This window comes from Arvicola amphibius, chromosome 4 (genome assembly GCF_903992535.2).
Source record: "Arvicola amphibius chromosome 4, mArvAmp1.2, whole genome shotgun sequence".
NCBI lineage: Eukaryota > Metazoa > Chordata > Mammalia > Rodentia > Cricetidae > Arvicola > Arvicola amphibius.
The window spans coordinates 17599443-17614634 of NC_052050.1; the positions used below are offsets into that span (position 1 = coordinate 17599443).

Here is a 15192-nt window from a genome sequence, read left to right on the forward strand (position 1 = left end):
ATTTAAGTGAAACAATTTGTATCTTTATGAGAGACTTTGTAACTTTCGCAGTCATTAAAGCCTTCAGAATGTTTTTAGATTTTTGTGTTACATGTGACAAGACGTCAAACTCATTGCACACATGTTAGGCTGATTGACTGTTCTAGGTGAGTACATAGGTCTTCTGTACACTTAGCAGGCACTGTGAGCGAGTGCTCGCCCTCAGCGGCTTTCCCGGAGCTAGGGGAATTTACATCAGATATGTGAGCCGTTTCCTTTCATCAGCTAAGTTCATTTGGTTGGATTAAAGGTTACTGAAATGGAGTTCAGTGGACTGATCACAGATAGACCAGACTAGCATGAGTTTAGTTGGTTTTGCAAGTTCGTTACTGACCATGAATGGAGGGCAGACAAAATAGGTAAGTCAGCCTTATCCTTCTCTCTAGAGAGATCAGCCATGCGTGGCCTCCACTTTACGTAACAGCCGTGTTCAGTTCACTGAGGAGGTCCGGGGGCATCTACCCTTTTTATACTGAACCCTGTGTTTGTTTCACAAATTTGTGTTTGTTTGACACAGGCAAAGCTAAAACCAAGGAAAATCGCCAGTCGATCATCAATCCAGACTGGAATTTTGAGAAAATGGGGATCGGCGGTCTGGATAAGGAGTTTTCTGATATTTTCCGGCGAGCATTTGCTTCTCGGGTATTCCCTCCAGAGATCGTGGAGCAGATGGGTGAGTTTTTGACCCAAGGCTGGTGTTACTCAGGAAGCACACAGCTAACAAGGCGCACTTCTCAGTAGTTCTGAGCTGAGTTCTCAAATCCACACAAGTGTTTCTAATTTTAACTTCTAAAAAAAAAAAAAAACAAAAAACAAAAAAAAAAACTTAAGTTTCATGAAAAACTCTCAAAAATATTTACTCTACTGGGGGAAATAATAGAAATAATGCTTACACCTTCTCCATTTTCTTGGTTAGCTTACAGTGTTTTATGTGGGTAGCTTTAGAAATGGTACCTCATTCTGAAGCCCCACTGAGGGTCAGGCTTACCTGCACACTGTCACTATCCGTCCCTGTGGACCTTGCACGGATGCTGGCGGCTACTTCGTGCTGCAATGCCTTACGGGCCCCATCAGCACTTCCTCGCGTCTAGTAAATGGATACTTGGCAAGGTTTTTAATTAGATAAGTCTGCTCCCCAGAGACGAGTGCAGGAGACACATGGGAGTTTCCGTGCCGCATGTGAAGAAATCCGCGCTGTCCTCATTTGTCACTTTCCTCCTGAAGGTTTATTTAATTTATCTGTGTGAAGTGATTCGCATTGCCTAGTGGAAATACTGTCAGGGCTGTTTTCATATCTGTATCGTTCGCTGGATGGGAATGTGAGCAGCAGAGTATCTGAGAAAGGAATTCATAATAGCTTCTTGCAGAGCGAGTGTGAAAACAGAATCCAGAAAGCTGGAGGAATACAGTGTCCTGTCCCCTCTCCCCCATTCGTTCTCTGTAAATTGCTACTGGGAGATAATAGTGTATTCATCATGGTGGATGAGAGCCACTTTCCAGGCACTGAGCTCTGGGCTGCATTAGCTGGCCGGGCCAGCCGCTTTTCTGCCTGGTTGCTTACTCTGGTAAATTACAGGCATAGCACACACCTGTTCGCTGGGTAAAGGTCGAGTTTAAAGTTGGATTAAGTCAAAATGACAGAGACCCTCATCACCTGAGTTTTATACATCTTGAAACGACAGAGACATACTTCTTACCTGGAAAATACAAAGGCCAAACCCATTAAAAAAAAAAAAAAAAAAAAAAAAAAAAAACGCAGTAATTCAGAAAGAAGAACTGTGGCCATTCACTGTCCCTTAAAGTATATTTTGAGGACTAATAAATCCTTAAAATGTTTTAATCAAGACATAGAAATTTATTTAAATATATTTTAGGTAAAAACAGAGCTCATGGGATGGTTCTAAATGTTGCATGTTGTTCTTGTGAACTATTTTTACTGGTTTTGTGTCTGAGAGCTGGGAGAAGGTTTCCATGTCTTTGCTGCTTGTGAGGTCCCGCCAACAAGTAGGGAAACAGCTCCTCATGGAGGGAGCCTGCGTGTGTTACTGTAAACGGCTCCCCAGTACTGAGGAGCCGGTTTAGGCGCTGGCGTCCTGTGTGTACCCTGCTCATGGGCGCTTGGCTGAGCTGCATTTAGTGCATCAAGGAGCAAACCTGGCAGCTGGTTTGTGATTCTGCCACTTCTCAATTGAAGTTCAATCGAGCAGGTTGTTACCCTTTAATCAGATCTGTGTCTGATGTATTTCAGGCGATGTTTGTGAGCACTTGTGCTTACTGACCGAGGATCGCTGATTTGAATCTTAGTGCTACTCTCCAGAGTCTTGTTTATGGCTTTGTTTTTCCACTACACTTAAACCATTTTAAGACATAATAATAATAATAATAATAATAATAAGTTTTATCATTTTGAAAGCACCCCACCATGACTTTCTTTTATCAAGAAGCACATATTATCAGTTTAGTTTAAATGACAGTCTACTGTAAAGAAGCCTTGACTTTGAACTGATTTAAAAACAAAATAACAAACAAACAAACAAATGAAAAAAAAAAGCAAAAAAATTTGCTGTTTTCTTTACTTTAAAGGAAAAGCCTGCGCGTCTGTTTTAAGAAGGAAGCGCTACTGTTTAGAGTTGATGTCAGAGAAACAGTCGTCTGAGGAGATGCCGTTCATTGAGGGTTTCTTTTCCTTTAAATGTTAGGGGAATTTAATAAAGAATTTCATAACCCTCCAAGAAGAATTTGGTGACACAGCTACCACTTGGCTTGGTAAAAAGTGAAAATTGCTACATAGGAATCATATATGCCCTTGATCTCTCACAAAAGGCTGAAACAATCAAACCAAATAGAAATAAAATTGCATGTGTTCTTTATGGATATTCTGTGTTTTCCTCACTCTCTTAGGTAGAAATAAAATGGGTTGATTTTTTTTCACACTCTAGTTCACTAAATGGATTCAATAATGTATTTCATGGTTTTAATAGGCAGTGTATGATCAGCTAAATAATTAAAATGAGAAAAATATTTAGGAAATAATAATTTATATAGATTGTTAGGTGTTTGTAAGCAGAAAACTTTATTTTGGACTTAGCAAATTGTCTTTCCTGTAAAGTCTGGAGTTACACTCACTTTGAAATATGGATGTCAATTGGATTTTTTGCATATGTGCATATATATGTATTAAGATTTCTAATTTAAAAATTGAGATATCAGTAGTTTCCTTTTCTTCGGCCACTGTGTTTATGAGACTGATGGTCATGTCTGTAGGTTGTTTATGTCTTTCATGTGGTTGTAAAATCTTATGTTTCCTTTTTAAAACTGAAAATAGAAATTAGAAACAAACAGAAAATTGTGAAGGGGTCTGAGATGAAGGGCTTTGACCAGAGACTTAGGTGAGGAAAGCCAGAGAGCGAGTGAGCAGTGCACATGAGAACAGCCCAGCGTCCTTGACTCCAGCCTGGTGTATCTGTCTTCGGGGACCTCCAAATACCTGGTATCTGCCTTCCTGCTTTTTAAAATGTTTGTTATAGAATTAAAACAAAGGAAATCCTTAAAGAGAAAACAAGCCACATCAAGCGCTAGAGACTGAGGGATGGGGGCTGTGTGGGAATAAAAAAGGACTGTTACGCGAGTGTCAGCTGAGGCTTCTGTTATTGTGTCTAATCAGTCTATTTATCCCTTTTCCTTTTTCCCCCCTTTTTTTGTCTTGTCTGTGACAATTAGGCTAAGTCACACCCAAGCATCATAGGTTGTTCTTAGAAATGATGAAAACTAGCCTGTATTTGACACCCTTTGAACATCAGAAAGTTAGCTTGTCTCCCAGCCCCGTGATGACAGATGCTTAGTCAGCAGCTCCCTTCAGTGCGGGCTCCATGGGGTAGCAGTGCCACCATCTGTGGCACAGCAGTGCGAGCTTCAGAAGCTAGCCTTGGAAGGTAAGGTGCGTGTGCTCAGTGGTTAATGGCTGCCCTTGAGCGTTCCCGGGTGTCCTGTTCAGACACTTGCCGCACTTACTCCTTGCGTGCAGTTTTGTGGAGAATACTCAGGATACATGAGTGATGAGTCACCTCACTTCTCCTTGTTGCAAAGGGTGTTTCTACAAAGAAACTTCATTTTTCAGTGTCCCTGGCAATAGCCTCGAAGCTGTAAATGTTAGAGCCAAAGAACAAATCCTTTTTAAGAGCATGGGAATAACGGCTGCCAGGCTGCTCAGTGGCCCACAGCATCATCTTGGGAGTAGGTTCACATCTCCCGTGGGCAGGTGCTGTGTCTGGAGAGCTGGGGGAAGCTGTAGGGACCCAGAGTCGCAGATTGACTGTCTTTCAGGTACAGGTAGGAGCTGGGCGTCCAGGCTACCATGCTGGGGTGAAAGCCCCTTCCTTCTCACCCACTCTTTGAAACTGACAAGGGGTTCTTTTTTGTCTCCCTTTCCCTGACCCTCCCTGGCTAAGCCTGTTTCCAACTTCCATGTTTAAGATTTCTTTTGAAAATAAAGAGGAAAGCAACTCTTCCCTAATATAAGCGAGCCGGCAGTTCCTCCGAATGAGAGAAGAGAAGGAGCCTTTCGATCGCACCCAGACGTCTTCACGTGCTAAGAGCAGCGCAAATAAAACAGGGAGAAAGGGCAAGGGGCTCTGTGCAGCCGCGTTTGGGAGAAAGGGAGTGCTTGCTAAGAGTAACATAAACACCGACACTCTGAAAATGCATTTCACACCCCACTCATGAGGAGAGATCGCAGTTTAAATGGGGGTTAAGACATCTCTGCGAACTTGGGGCTCTGTAAACAGAGTCCTGAGGCTAAAGAGCTTATCTGAAATCTGAAAAAGGGGGGGGGGGGAAAGAAGAAGGTTTCTGACATTCGTCTTTTTTCCTTGTATTAGTCATAACTTGCTTTTCAGCTATATTTTAGGTTTCGAATGCCAGCCTGACATCTGTTCAAGTCTGCCTGTAATTTATTAGCAGAGGGAGAGCAAGCAGTTGCTCGCCATTGGGAGATGCAAGCTTCTCTTCCTGCCTTTGCGCCTGGTCTGAGGAATGCAATGATTTACTAATTCTCACTTCAGCTCAGAGGCCTTAGAAAGGTTTATTTTGTTTTGCTGTTTCTTTCTAATGAAAAAAATAATAATGGTCATGTAACTCTCAGAGTCTCTAAAGGGGATTTAAGAGGCAGAGGGTACGTGTTTGAAACAAAACAAAACAAAACCCCTAAGGTAAGGTAGCCTTTGTGCACATAGAAATCCTTTCTACCTTGGGTTGATTTCCCCATGCTTGCTTCCCCTCCCCCCTCCTTCCCACTTTTCCTTCTTCCTTTCCTTTCTTTTACAGCCCTGGCTTTCCTGGAAATTACTATGTAGCCCTGGCTGGCCTCACACTTTTGACCCACCTGCCTCAGCTTCCTGAGTGCTGGAATGAGAGACCACAACACCTAAGGTCCCCCGACTTTTGACTTTTAAGTTACATTTATATTTGAATAGGAATAATGTAGTTGCATCTGTATCTCAAAGTCAGACTATACTCAGATTCATCTGGCATTTTAAAGTCTATAAGCAGGCATTTGAAAATAAAGCTTTCACAAAGCAGTGGAGCTGACAGAGTTCACAGTGGGTCAGAGTTCCTGGTTACGGCCGTGTGATGTATAGGCTAATAATTGGATTATTATAGAGCTGGACTCTGATCTCTGGTGATGTAGCTCAGTGGTAGAAGGGCCAGCATGCATCAGGTCCTGTGTTCAATCCACAATAGCAGCAAACAGCCAAACAACCCAGCAACCAAACAACAACAACAAAAAACAAAAAACGGAAGTTGAAGTCTAAAATATTGACTTGAGTGTCCACCAGTAAGGAAAACACCACATGAGCTGTGGTGCACAGCACTGTAAACTACAAGTGAACCCAGGTGAAGCAGTTTGCTCTAGATGACAGACATACTGGGTTAATAAAAATATCTAAACCAAACAAATGTAGTACGAAGATCCCAAAGGACACACTGAATAGAAAGAAAATGTTCACCTCTAAGAGAAGAGGGAGAGGACCAAACGGAGACCATATTTTTTTTTCTATTTCCCTTGTGTATTTTATTGGGACTTTGTATATCTAATGTACAGTTTGAAAAATAAGCAAACAAGTACAGCTAGCACAGGCTATCTCGGCATGGCCCTCAGTGCAGAGCTTTGGTCTGTCCTCAACTCTCACAAAGCACAAAGGGTTCCTGTCTGGATTCCCAGGACCCTGGTGGCAGCATGACAGAGGGCAGGCAGAAGCGCCTGTCCTGCTCTACTGAAGGAGACAGGGTTTCTTGCTGGGTAACTTCCTGCCAACTGTTCCTCCCAGTAATTTCCTCCTAGTGATGAATGTGAAGGCCTTTGTCCTCCCGCTAAACGGTGAGCATTCGTGTCAAGGCCTTTGGGTGGGCAGCTGAAGGAGCGTGAGGGGAGAGTGGGAGAAGGGCAGCCTGGGAGAACAGAATTTCTGAAGAGCTATGCCCCATTTTATCCTCAGTGTTCAAAGTCTCTGAATATTGAAGCGACTCCCAGTGCAGCAATGCCACTTCTGTCTTCCGCGTTTCGATTGTTGATGACAGCTAGTACTTGTGACGTGGGACACACCATTCTAAATGCTTTGCTTGTATTTTTTATATTAACTTATTTAATTCTCACAACAACCTTACGGGGCATGTACTGCATCGTTCCCATTTTATGGAGAAAGAAACCGAGGCTCAAAGAAGTAAAGTTGTTCATCCAAGACCCACAGTAAACGGTAAGGGCAGATTTGAACCCAGCATGGCCTCAGCGTTCAAACCGGTGACCCCATGTTGCTCGTCTTTCATGAGAGCCACCACGCGAGATCATATGTGGGCTTCTTGAGCCCAGTGTTGAGGAACCGTGGCCACATCTGTTTCAGCAATGGCATCGTTGATCTGTTGGACCAGATAATCATGCAGCACAGAAACTAGCTGCCCTGCGCACTGTAAATTGCTCTTCCTAGTAATCTGATATGTTCAGACTGTCATGATCTGGACACATAAAGAGCCAGCAGTAGCACCACAATGCTTAATTTAAAATGCGTGTTTTTAGCACTAGGTGTGGCATAATGCAAGAAGTGATTACTATGCTGTGTAGAGACATCTTAAGCTGTCAACCTAGACACAAAACATAGTCAATGTCAAATGACCACTTAAAGTTAAGCAATAGAACCTAATAGATGGTGTCAAAGCTACCATGTGATTAAGTACCAACTAAATAGTGGAGACAGAGTGAGTCGTCTAGGAACTAAGGAAATTCACTAAAGGCTTCACGGAGAAGTAAGAAGTCGAGTGAGGAGCCAGGCGATGGTGGTGCATGCCTTTAATCCCAGCACCGGGAGGCAGAGGCAGGTGGATCTCTGTGAGTTCGAGGCCAGCCTGGTCACGTCATTCTTACTGTCCTGTAATTGTTTGCATTATACTCCTAAGACAAGGTTTCCTGACCTTTGCCCTGTGTTTACTTCTTGCTGGGTAAATCTTTGCTGTGAGGAGCCTGCCCTGTGTATCATACATCATAGGATGTTTAGCAGCTTCTGTCCTCCCCGGGAGTCTTTCCTGCTGTCCGCCTGCGTCAGTTAAATGATGTCTTCCCACCCGGCTGGCAGAATCATCCTGTACATGCCGAAAGGCTTCGAAGGAAATAGCCACCCTGTCATCTGCCCTTGAACTGGTGGGGCAACCCAGCAGCCATTGTTGGACCAACAACCACTGTTGCCAGTCTGCGATAAGATGAATATTGAGAGGCTGAGAGTAAGCAGTTAGAAATGCTTATGGCGATTTGGCATTACCAGGGTGCTTTAAATTGTATTTTATAAAAATATCATAATAGATTGAAAGTTTAAAAGAAACAAACAAGTAGACCAAAGGTATTTAGATAGTTTGAAAAACATGGACATAGATAGGTAAATGATTGTAATGAGAATCATCAGAGACTTCAGCAGTGGAGCAGTGCTAGGAAAGTTAGAGCCCTAGGGCGACCTTTGCGGTTATCCTGGGTGAGGGACCGCTGGGAGGAGGCGGAGGACAGGATGGCCCGGGAGACAGCGGGTGCTGGCTGTCCAGTTGTGCTAACCGAACCTTGGCTAGCACGGCACTAAGAGATGAGAACGATGGTGAAAATCAGGCTGACAGGACTTGGTGATGAGGCATTACGGATGACAGGCTTGGAAATGACAGTTGGGCCGGGTGAGAAGATACGGGAAGTAAGGAAATCCCAAGGTTCTGCTTGTAGGGCAATGGGAAGATGCCATGGCACATCTCAACACTGAAAGGACCAGGAAGCAGAACTGGAGAAAGGCAGAATTCTGACAGTTAAATCTGGCCAGCATCTGTCAGTCAGTCTGCATGTACTTAGGAAACACCCACTGGCACTGTGTGTTTACTTGGCCTTTACTTGGCTTCTCTCCAAGGTTTTCTTATCTCTCTGCCCCTTTCCCACCCCTTTTGTGTCCCTTAAGATGTGTATGTAGCGGGGGTCCTCAGGAGTCTGCCTTAGATCTCTTTGCTTGATTTGTGTTTTCCCTCAGATGGCTCGGGTCCACTTCCATAACCAGTACCTAGTGCTCTCACTCTTACGCATGTGGCTTCTCTGTCTCAGCCTAGAGCTCAGGGTTTTCACAGACATAACTCCCCGCTTGTTTCCCCATCTGCAGTCAGTTCTAAATTAAACCCATCCCACTGCAGCCTTCCCCCCCCCCCCCCCCGCGTAGTTCCGCTTTTCAGTGTCTGTTCCCAGAAGTGTGATAGCCCAAAGCTGGGACCTACTCTTTACCCCGCTTCTCTGCCCAGAAATGGGGTGCCACTTCCTGCCAGTCATAGACAGACCATAAGTGCTGCAGTTTCCCACTGTCGCAGGTCCCCCACTTCTCTCCGTCTTCAGGACATCATTATCTCTTGCCTGAACTGCTCTGTGAGCGCCAGCCTTGCCCTTCTCTAATCCATTCTCCACACTGTAACCGGAGCGATTTTTTTTTATAAAAAGGCAAGTCTGGTCCTGTCATCCCACTGCTTCAAACTCCTTAGCAGCTCCCGTAACTCCTCTCACAGTTTACAAGCCCTGAGTGTTCTGACAGCTGCCAAACTTTCCTGCCTCATCTGGGCCTGCACCCTTCCCCCACGCACTGGGCTCCAGCCAGTGTGCTATTTTCAGTGCCTCTAATTTGCTGTGCTACTGTCTCTTCCCTTTGTATCTCGGGGCGTGTTTTGACCATCATTTTGCTCAATTCTGTTCATCCTTCAGGCCTCAGCTTTGATCTGACTTTTTCCAGAATGCTCTGGCTTTAGTGTGCTTCCTGTGTGTCCCATATGCTCCCTTATGCATTGCTACATTGCGTTATGGTTGCTTATTACATAGCTATGCATTTTCCAGAAGTGAATAGATGCCAGTAGCTTGATTAATCTGGTCTAAGTGGAACGCTTACGCTCCTGCTCTGCCTTCAAGATGCTTACAGTCTCTCAGGGAACGACACTGCAGTTGTGTATCCCAGAGCAGTACATAAAACACAGGGCGCCCGTGAGCCAGGCTGATGAAGAAGGCCACGTGGTAAAGCACACATCCATAGGAAGAGTGATGCTAAACCCCGTCTTTCACAAGTCAGAGCAGGGAGGGCGGTTCTGGTTCCTTGCTAAGTTCAAGTAGATACTCTTCAATTCGTTTGTGCTCTAGGAAAGACTTCTTGGAATGGTTCCAGATAAATCTCAATTCCAGAAATAGGAAGGGGGCAAGTTTTCTTAGGCATTTCCCAGCTGCTATTGGTTTCTTTGACAATAGCTGTTCGTATGTTTGGGAGTTAGAAGAACAGAGTTCAAGGGTCAAAGCATCAGCTCAGGGGTGGGGAAGGGCACAGCCCTCATTGCTGTATGTTGTACACATTTGCATTTTCTGCTTTACAGATTATAAAAGTAACATTATCCTCATAAAGCTGTGCTGATATGCAGAGTATCATATAAAGCCTCCAGTGTCCCCGCCCCCGTTTCTGTCGGAAGGGCCACTGTACTATCAGTGCATGTTTTTAGACCCTTGCATGAATGTTTACACACATATGCATATTTGGTTCTAGCTACTCATGTATAGGGTTTCTTTTCCCCTTAAAATAAGATCACAACGGATACTGTTCTGTGACTTCTAATAGTGTATCTTGGTCTTTCTTCCCATGATAAAACATGGGTAGCATTTTATTTTCTTAGACACGTAGCACTAAAAAGATTATCTGTCTGCATGCCCTTTAGCGATAAGTTAGCCCATGATCCTCGGCAGTCAGAGGGTCCTCGAGCACAGCAGAAGGTTGGCTTAGAGTCTTCTTTTACTGCTTGTCACTGTGAGACCCTGGACCTGGAAATGCTTCAGGACCCCAGTCCCCAGACGCTCTGCACCTTGCATCCTAACCCATAGAAGTGTTTCTTGGCAGACTCATTGTCAGGGTAGCGTTAGCGTGAGCATTTTCTGGTGCCTTACTTATACTCCATAGGCAGCACTTGGTATAGCATCATTGCCAAACATAGCTCTACAAAGGGCAAAAATGTATAGCCCAATCCCTTTAATCGGGTGCTGAGATGTTTCCTTTTCATCTTAACCTTTCCTTGCTGTTGAGAAAAGCTAACACCTGGGATTATCTTCTTAGGCTGTTTTGTAATTACCCATTCTGAATGGTGTTTGTTGATAGGTAGTCAAGGGGACACTTGGCGATCCTCTTCTGTTTGTGAACTCAAACCTGAGCTGAATGTTCATTCTCTGTCACACGCCATCAGAGAGGACTGATAAGTGCTCCGCCATAAATCTTGTGAGTTCCTTATATGTGAAATACTGACTTGGAAAAACTACAGACTCGGTAGACACAGTAGAGAGTACGGTGCCAGACAGGGAAGTCGAAGAAAGAATTAGCCGTGTTAGCAGAGTTGCTTGGGAGTTAGCTGCTCATTCGAAGAGTACTGCCTCGATTCAATAAGACTCTTCCAGAGTTGCATACAGTTTGTTATTATTGATATGCTTAATATGCACATACATTAAAAATGCCTTGGTTTCCTTTGTTTTCTAAAGAACTAGCCTGGCCCTGTGAGATGCATAAAGGCGCTTGTCACCAGCCCAGTAACTAGAGTCGTATCCATGCAACCTACCTAGTGGAAGGAGAGAACCAACTCCTGCAAGTTTTTTTCTGACTGCCACATGTGTACAGACACATAGACACACACAGACACACACACACACACACACACACACACACACACACACGTGTTAAGAACCGACATGGGCTGGCTGTGATGGATGCTAGGGGTGTGGGAAGAGGATTTAGAGACATAAGACAGGGGTAAATCCCTTCTACATATCATTTTACAAATATTGTGTAATTTTACTTTGAAAGAAATGATTAAGTAATATATCAAACACCCAAAGATTTACTTGTGACTTTGAGTTCTACACCAGCACCTTTGTTTTATAAGAAAGTCATAGTTTGAGTCCTGTTCCTACTTCAGTGACTAAACAGAGGTCTGTGCATCTATCTATACCTTAGCCTTCTATTTACATGTGTGTCTATTCTAATTTGTCCACAATTTCTTTGATTTTTAAAGTGCTTTGTTTTAAAAACCTGTCTAGAACTCTGCCATGAAAGAAATCTTAAACATAAGAGCCTTTGTCTGTCTGTGCGTGGCTGTGGCAGGACAGGCCCGTCATTGGTATGTTGCCACCCCACATGATGTGTGACTTCTTCTCTTTCTGCTACCAAATTACATCACTTCCTGCGTGGATCTTATTTAGGTATCAGTTTTGGCTGTGATGAGCTCAGAGAAAGAGATAGTCAGTACTGCCCGCATGCATCACAGGCTCTCTGCGGCTGCTCGTCTTTATCTGGCTGTAGCAGGCTGGCCATGCGTGATGAAAGGTGGCTGTGGACCTCAGTTTTTGAAGATTCGTGTGTGTCATAATTGGGAAAAGTTTTAGAGGGCTACTGTCCATCTTTGGGGGAAAGACTGTAGTTTATAGTTGCAGTTCAAAGACTAGCCCCTTCTCTATATTTTCTAAAAAGAAAATCGTTGTTTAAAAAATGTTTTTAAAAATTGAAATGGTTTGAATTGGTATTGGAATAATTCTGTTTCTAGAAAAGTTATGAAAGAATTTGAAGAAAAGTCTGATTTGGAAGAACAGATGAAAATTTAGCGAAAGACGCTGTTGAGATTTAGTGTTTCTATTGTCTTAACCAATGGTTTTAGCCTCTTGCTGGTAAACCCCTGTTTTCTGTTTTCCATTGCTGCTGGCACACTGTGGGTGGCTTTTCCCCCCGGCTCAGGTAGGTTGTCACCCATCCTGCATTATTTAATACTCCTTTCTCTTTCCATGAAGAAACCAAAAGTGGATGTGTGTCTGTACATACAGGTTTCATCAGTGCATCAGGGAGATGTATCGTTGACTCACATCTAGACTGTGTTGGAATGGGGACCTCAGAGATCTCTAGTCTGGCATTTCCTTAATTAGCAAATGTATTGGCATAGAGATGATACCCCTTTGTGTTCCACAGAAGTCCAGGCTGAGAAGTGCTTCTTTTCACACTGGAGAGCACCAGGCTCCCAGGAGACCCAGTACCTTATTTAGGCTGAAGTCACAGGTAGAGCCTAGGCTACCTGGCCCCCAGTCTGCTGCCCTGTGGGCTTTGTGACTCAGACACATAAATGATGTAAATGATCTGATTTATTGTTGGCTCTTCTTTAAATTTCAGATTTCACAACTTGATTGAGAAATTCTTGAGAGCAAGCATCAGTCTCCTAGAGTCTAGGCTGATTCACAGAGCCCATTCTTGCCTCTATCAGTCACTGCAGGTTTGGGGGAGAAATTTTTTTTAACCTAGTCATTTTTAACCTAGTCATAAAAAGTCCCTTGATTTTTGCATAGATCACTTAGATCTCTGTTTCTGAAAACATTTGTAGTATGTTCGTTACAGGTTTCAAAAGCACAGGTGACCAGAAAGAAAAATAAGAGACTATTTTTAAAAAGTGAAAACGGTTAGTATTTTTCAGTGTGTCATTCGTTAGTTTTTTTTGTTTTTTTTGTTTTTGGTTTTGGTTTTTCGAGACAGGGTTTCTCTGCAGCGTTTTTAGAGCCTGTCCTGGAACTAGCTCTTGTAGACCAGGCTGGCCTCGAACTCACAGAGATCCGCCTGCCTCTGCCTCCCGAGTGCTGGGATTAAAGGCGTGCGCCACCACCGCCCGGCTTATTCGTTAGTTTTGTTATACTTCTACGTATATGTTCATATGCACACAATATTTTTCATTTTGTAGCTGATTTTTCTCCTTATATAACAAGTTAATTATTTTTTAAATAGGTAGCATCCTGTATTATAAAATGCTAATGCCACCATTTATTTAACCATTCCCCTCTAATTTTTTGAGTTTTTCACTATTATATACCATTTATAACAAGCACCCTTGGAACTATATATTTCTGCCTAACCATAGTTCTTCTTTTGATTTTTTTTGAGAGAGGATTTCTCTTTGTAACAGTTCTGGCTGTCCTGGAACTCACTTTGTGAACCAGGCTGGCTTCAGACACACAGAGATCCTCCTGCCTCTGCCTCCCGAGTGCTGGGATTAAAGATGTGTGCCACCACTGCCCAGCCTAACCATAGTTTTGCTTTTTTTTTTTAAGATTTATTAATTATGTATACAGTGTTCTGCCTGCATGTATGCCTGCAGGCCAGAAGAGGGCACCAAACCTCATTACAGATGATTGTGAGCTACCATGTGTGCTGGGAATTGAACTCAGAACCACTGGAAGAGCAGCCAGTGCGCTTAACCATTGAGCCATCTTTCCACCCTCTAACCATAGTTCTTTCAGGTAAATTCCTGGAAGAGGACTTGCTGAATCGGAGAGTGTTAATAATTATACCTGTTTTTGTATACACTGGCAAAATTAGCCTTCCTTTTTGTTTATTAATTATCATCATCGTCATCATCATCATCATTATTACTGTGGGTTTTTGAAGACAGAGTCTCACTCTGTAACCCAAACTGGCCTTAAGTTCCTGGCAATCCTCCTGCTTCAGCTTCCTGAGTGCTGAAAATACAGGCTGAGACCACTGTGCCAACTTTAGATTTCCTTTTTTAAAGTCATAATGTCACATAGATGACAGCAGACACCAGGGAGGCGCTGGAAGAGGAGTAGGACACTAAAACAACGTCAGGGAGGCTGAGCAGTGTGGAGGCGCTAGTGTGGTCTGAGATTTACGTTTGCGTCTCGATTTCCTTATCACTGTAGAGGGGAAGGGAGAGCCGGAACCAGAACTTGGTGGAATCGCCATGTGAGTGCCTCTTTCCAGTGGACTATGAAAGCCGCGCACACAGGTAGGGAGGACTCCGCATGCACTCATCCGCGCAGCTCGACTGTCTTTGGAAGAATCATCATGCGGACGTGCTCCCAAGTAGAGAGAGTCGTTTGCCTTTGGCTTTTTGCAGCATTTTAAAAGCTTGCTTCTTATCATTGTAGCTTTGGTTTTTACTATAGAGCCGCTTCTAACAGAGGCCGTCTCGTGTCCTGAAGGAACTTTGCTTAGCACAGTTCTTGATTATGTGCTAGAGCAGTGGTTCTCAACTTCCTAACGCTGCAACCTTTAATACAGTTCCTCATGTCGTGCTGACCTCCAGCCAGAACATGGTTTCATGGCTACTTCTCAGCTGTAGTTTCGTTACTGCTGTGAATCCTTATGTCTCTGACATGCAGGATTTCAGACATGCAACCCGCAAAGGGGCATGACCTACAGGTTGAGAACCACTGTGCTAGAGACAGCAAATATCTGTGCAAGTTGAATGTGACCCCACTTCCTCGGCATGTGAAAGCAGATGCCCTACCCATTTTTCTCTTCTGAAGACCACACTTCCTACTCCATTTCCTGTTGCTATAACGGGATACCCGAGACTGGTCTGCTTACAAAGGAAAAGGAGTATGTAGGTGTAAGAACTGAAAGTCCAAGATCAGCAACTGGCCAGGGCTTCGTGCTGTGTCCTAACACAGGGTAAAGCAGAGGGACTAGCAGACACATGCAGGAGAGGGCACGTACAATGCCGGCTCCTGTAGCAGCTCTTAGAGTAACTAAATCAGTCCCACAAAAGCGAACCTTGCTCACTGTGGCAAGTTATTAGCCTGCTTCCTTG

The 15192-nt window shown here is 43.8% G+C and overlaps 1 protein-coding gene across 1 annotated transcript in view; it reads left to right on the plus strand.

Moving 5' to 3' along the window:
- The window catches only part of Nsf (N-ethylmaleimide sensitive factor, vesicle fusing ATPase), a 146461-nt gene that overhangs the window by 52833 nt on the left and 78436 nt on the right, over positions 1-15192 (plus strand). The window contains exon 8 of the mRNA XM_038327691.1: positions 557-712. Within this exon, the coding sequence (XP_038183619.1) occupies positions 557-712 (156 nt within the window). The remainder of the gene's footprint in view (positions 1-556; positions 713-15192) is intronic.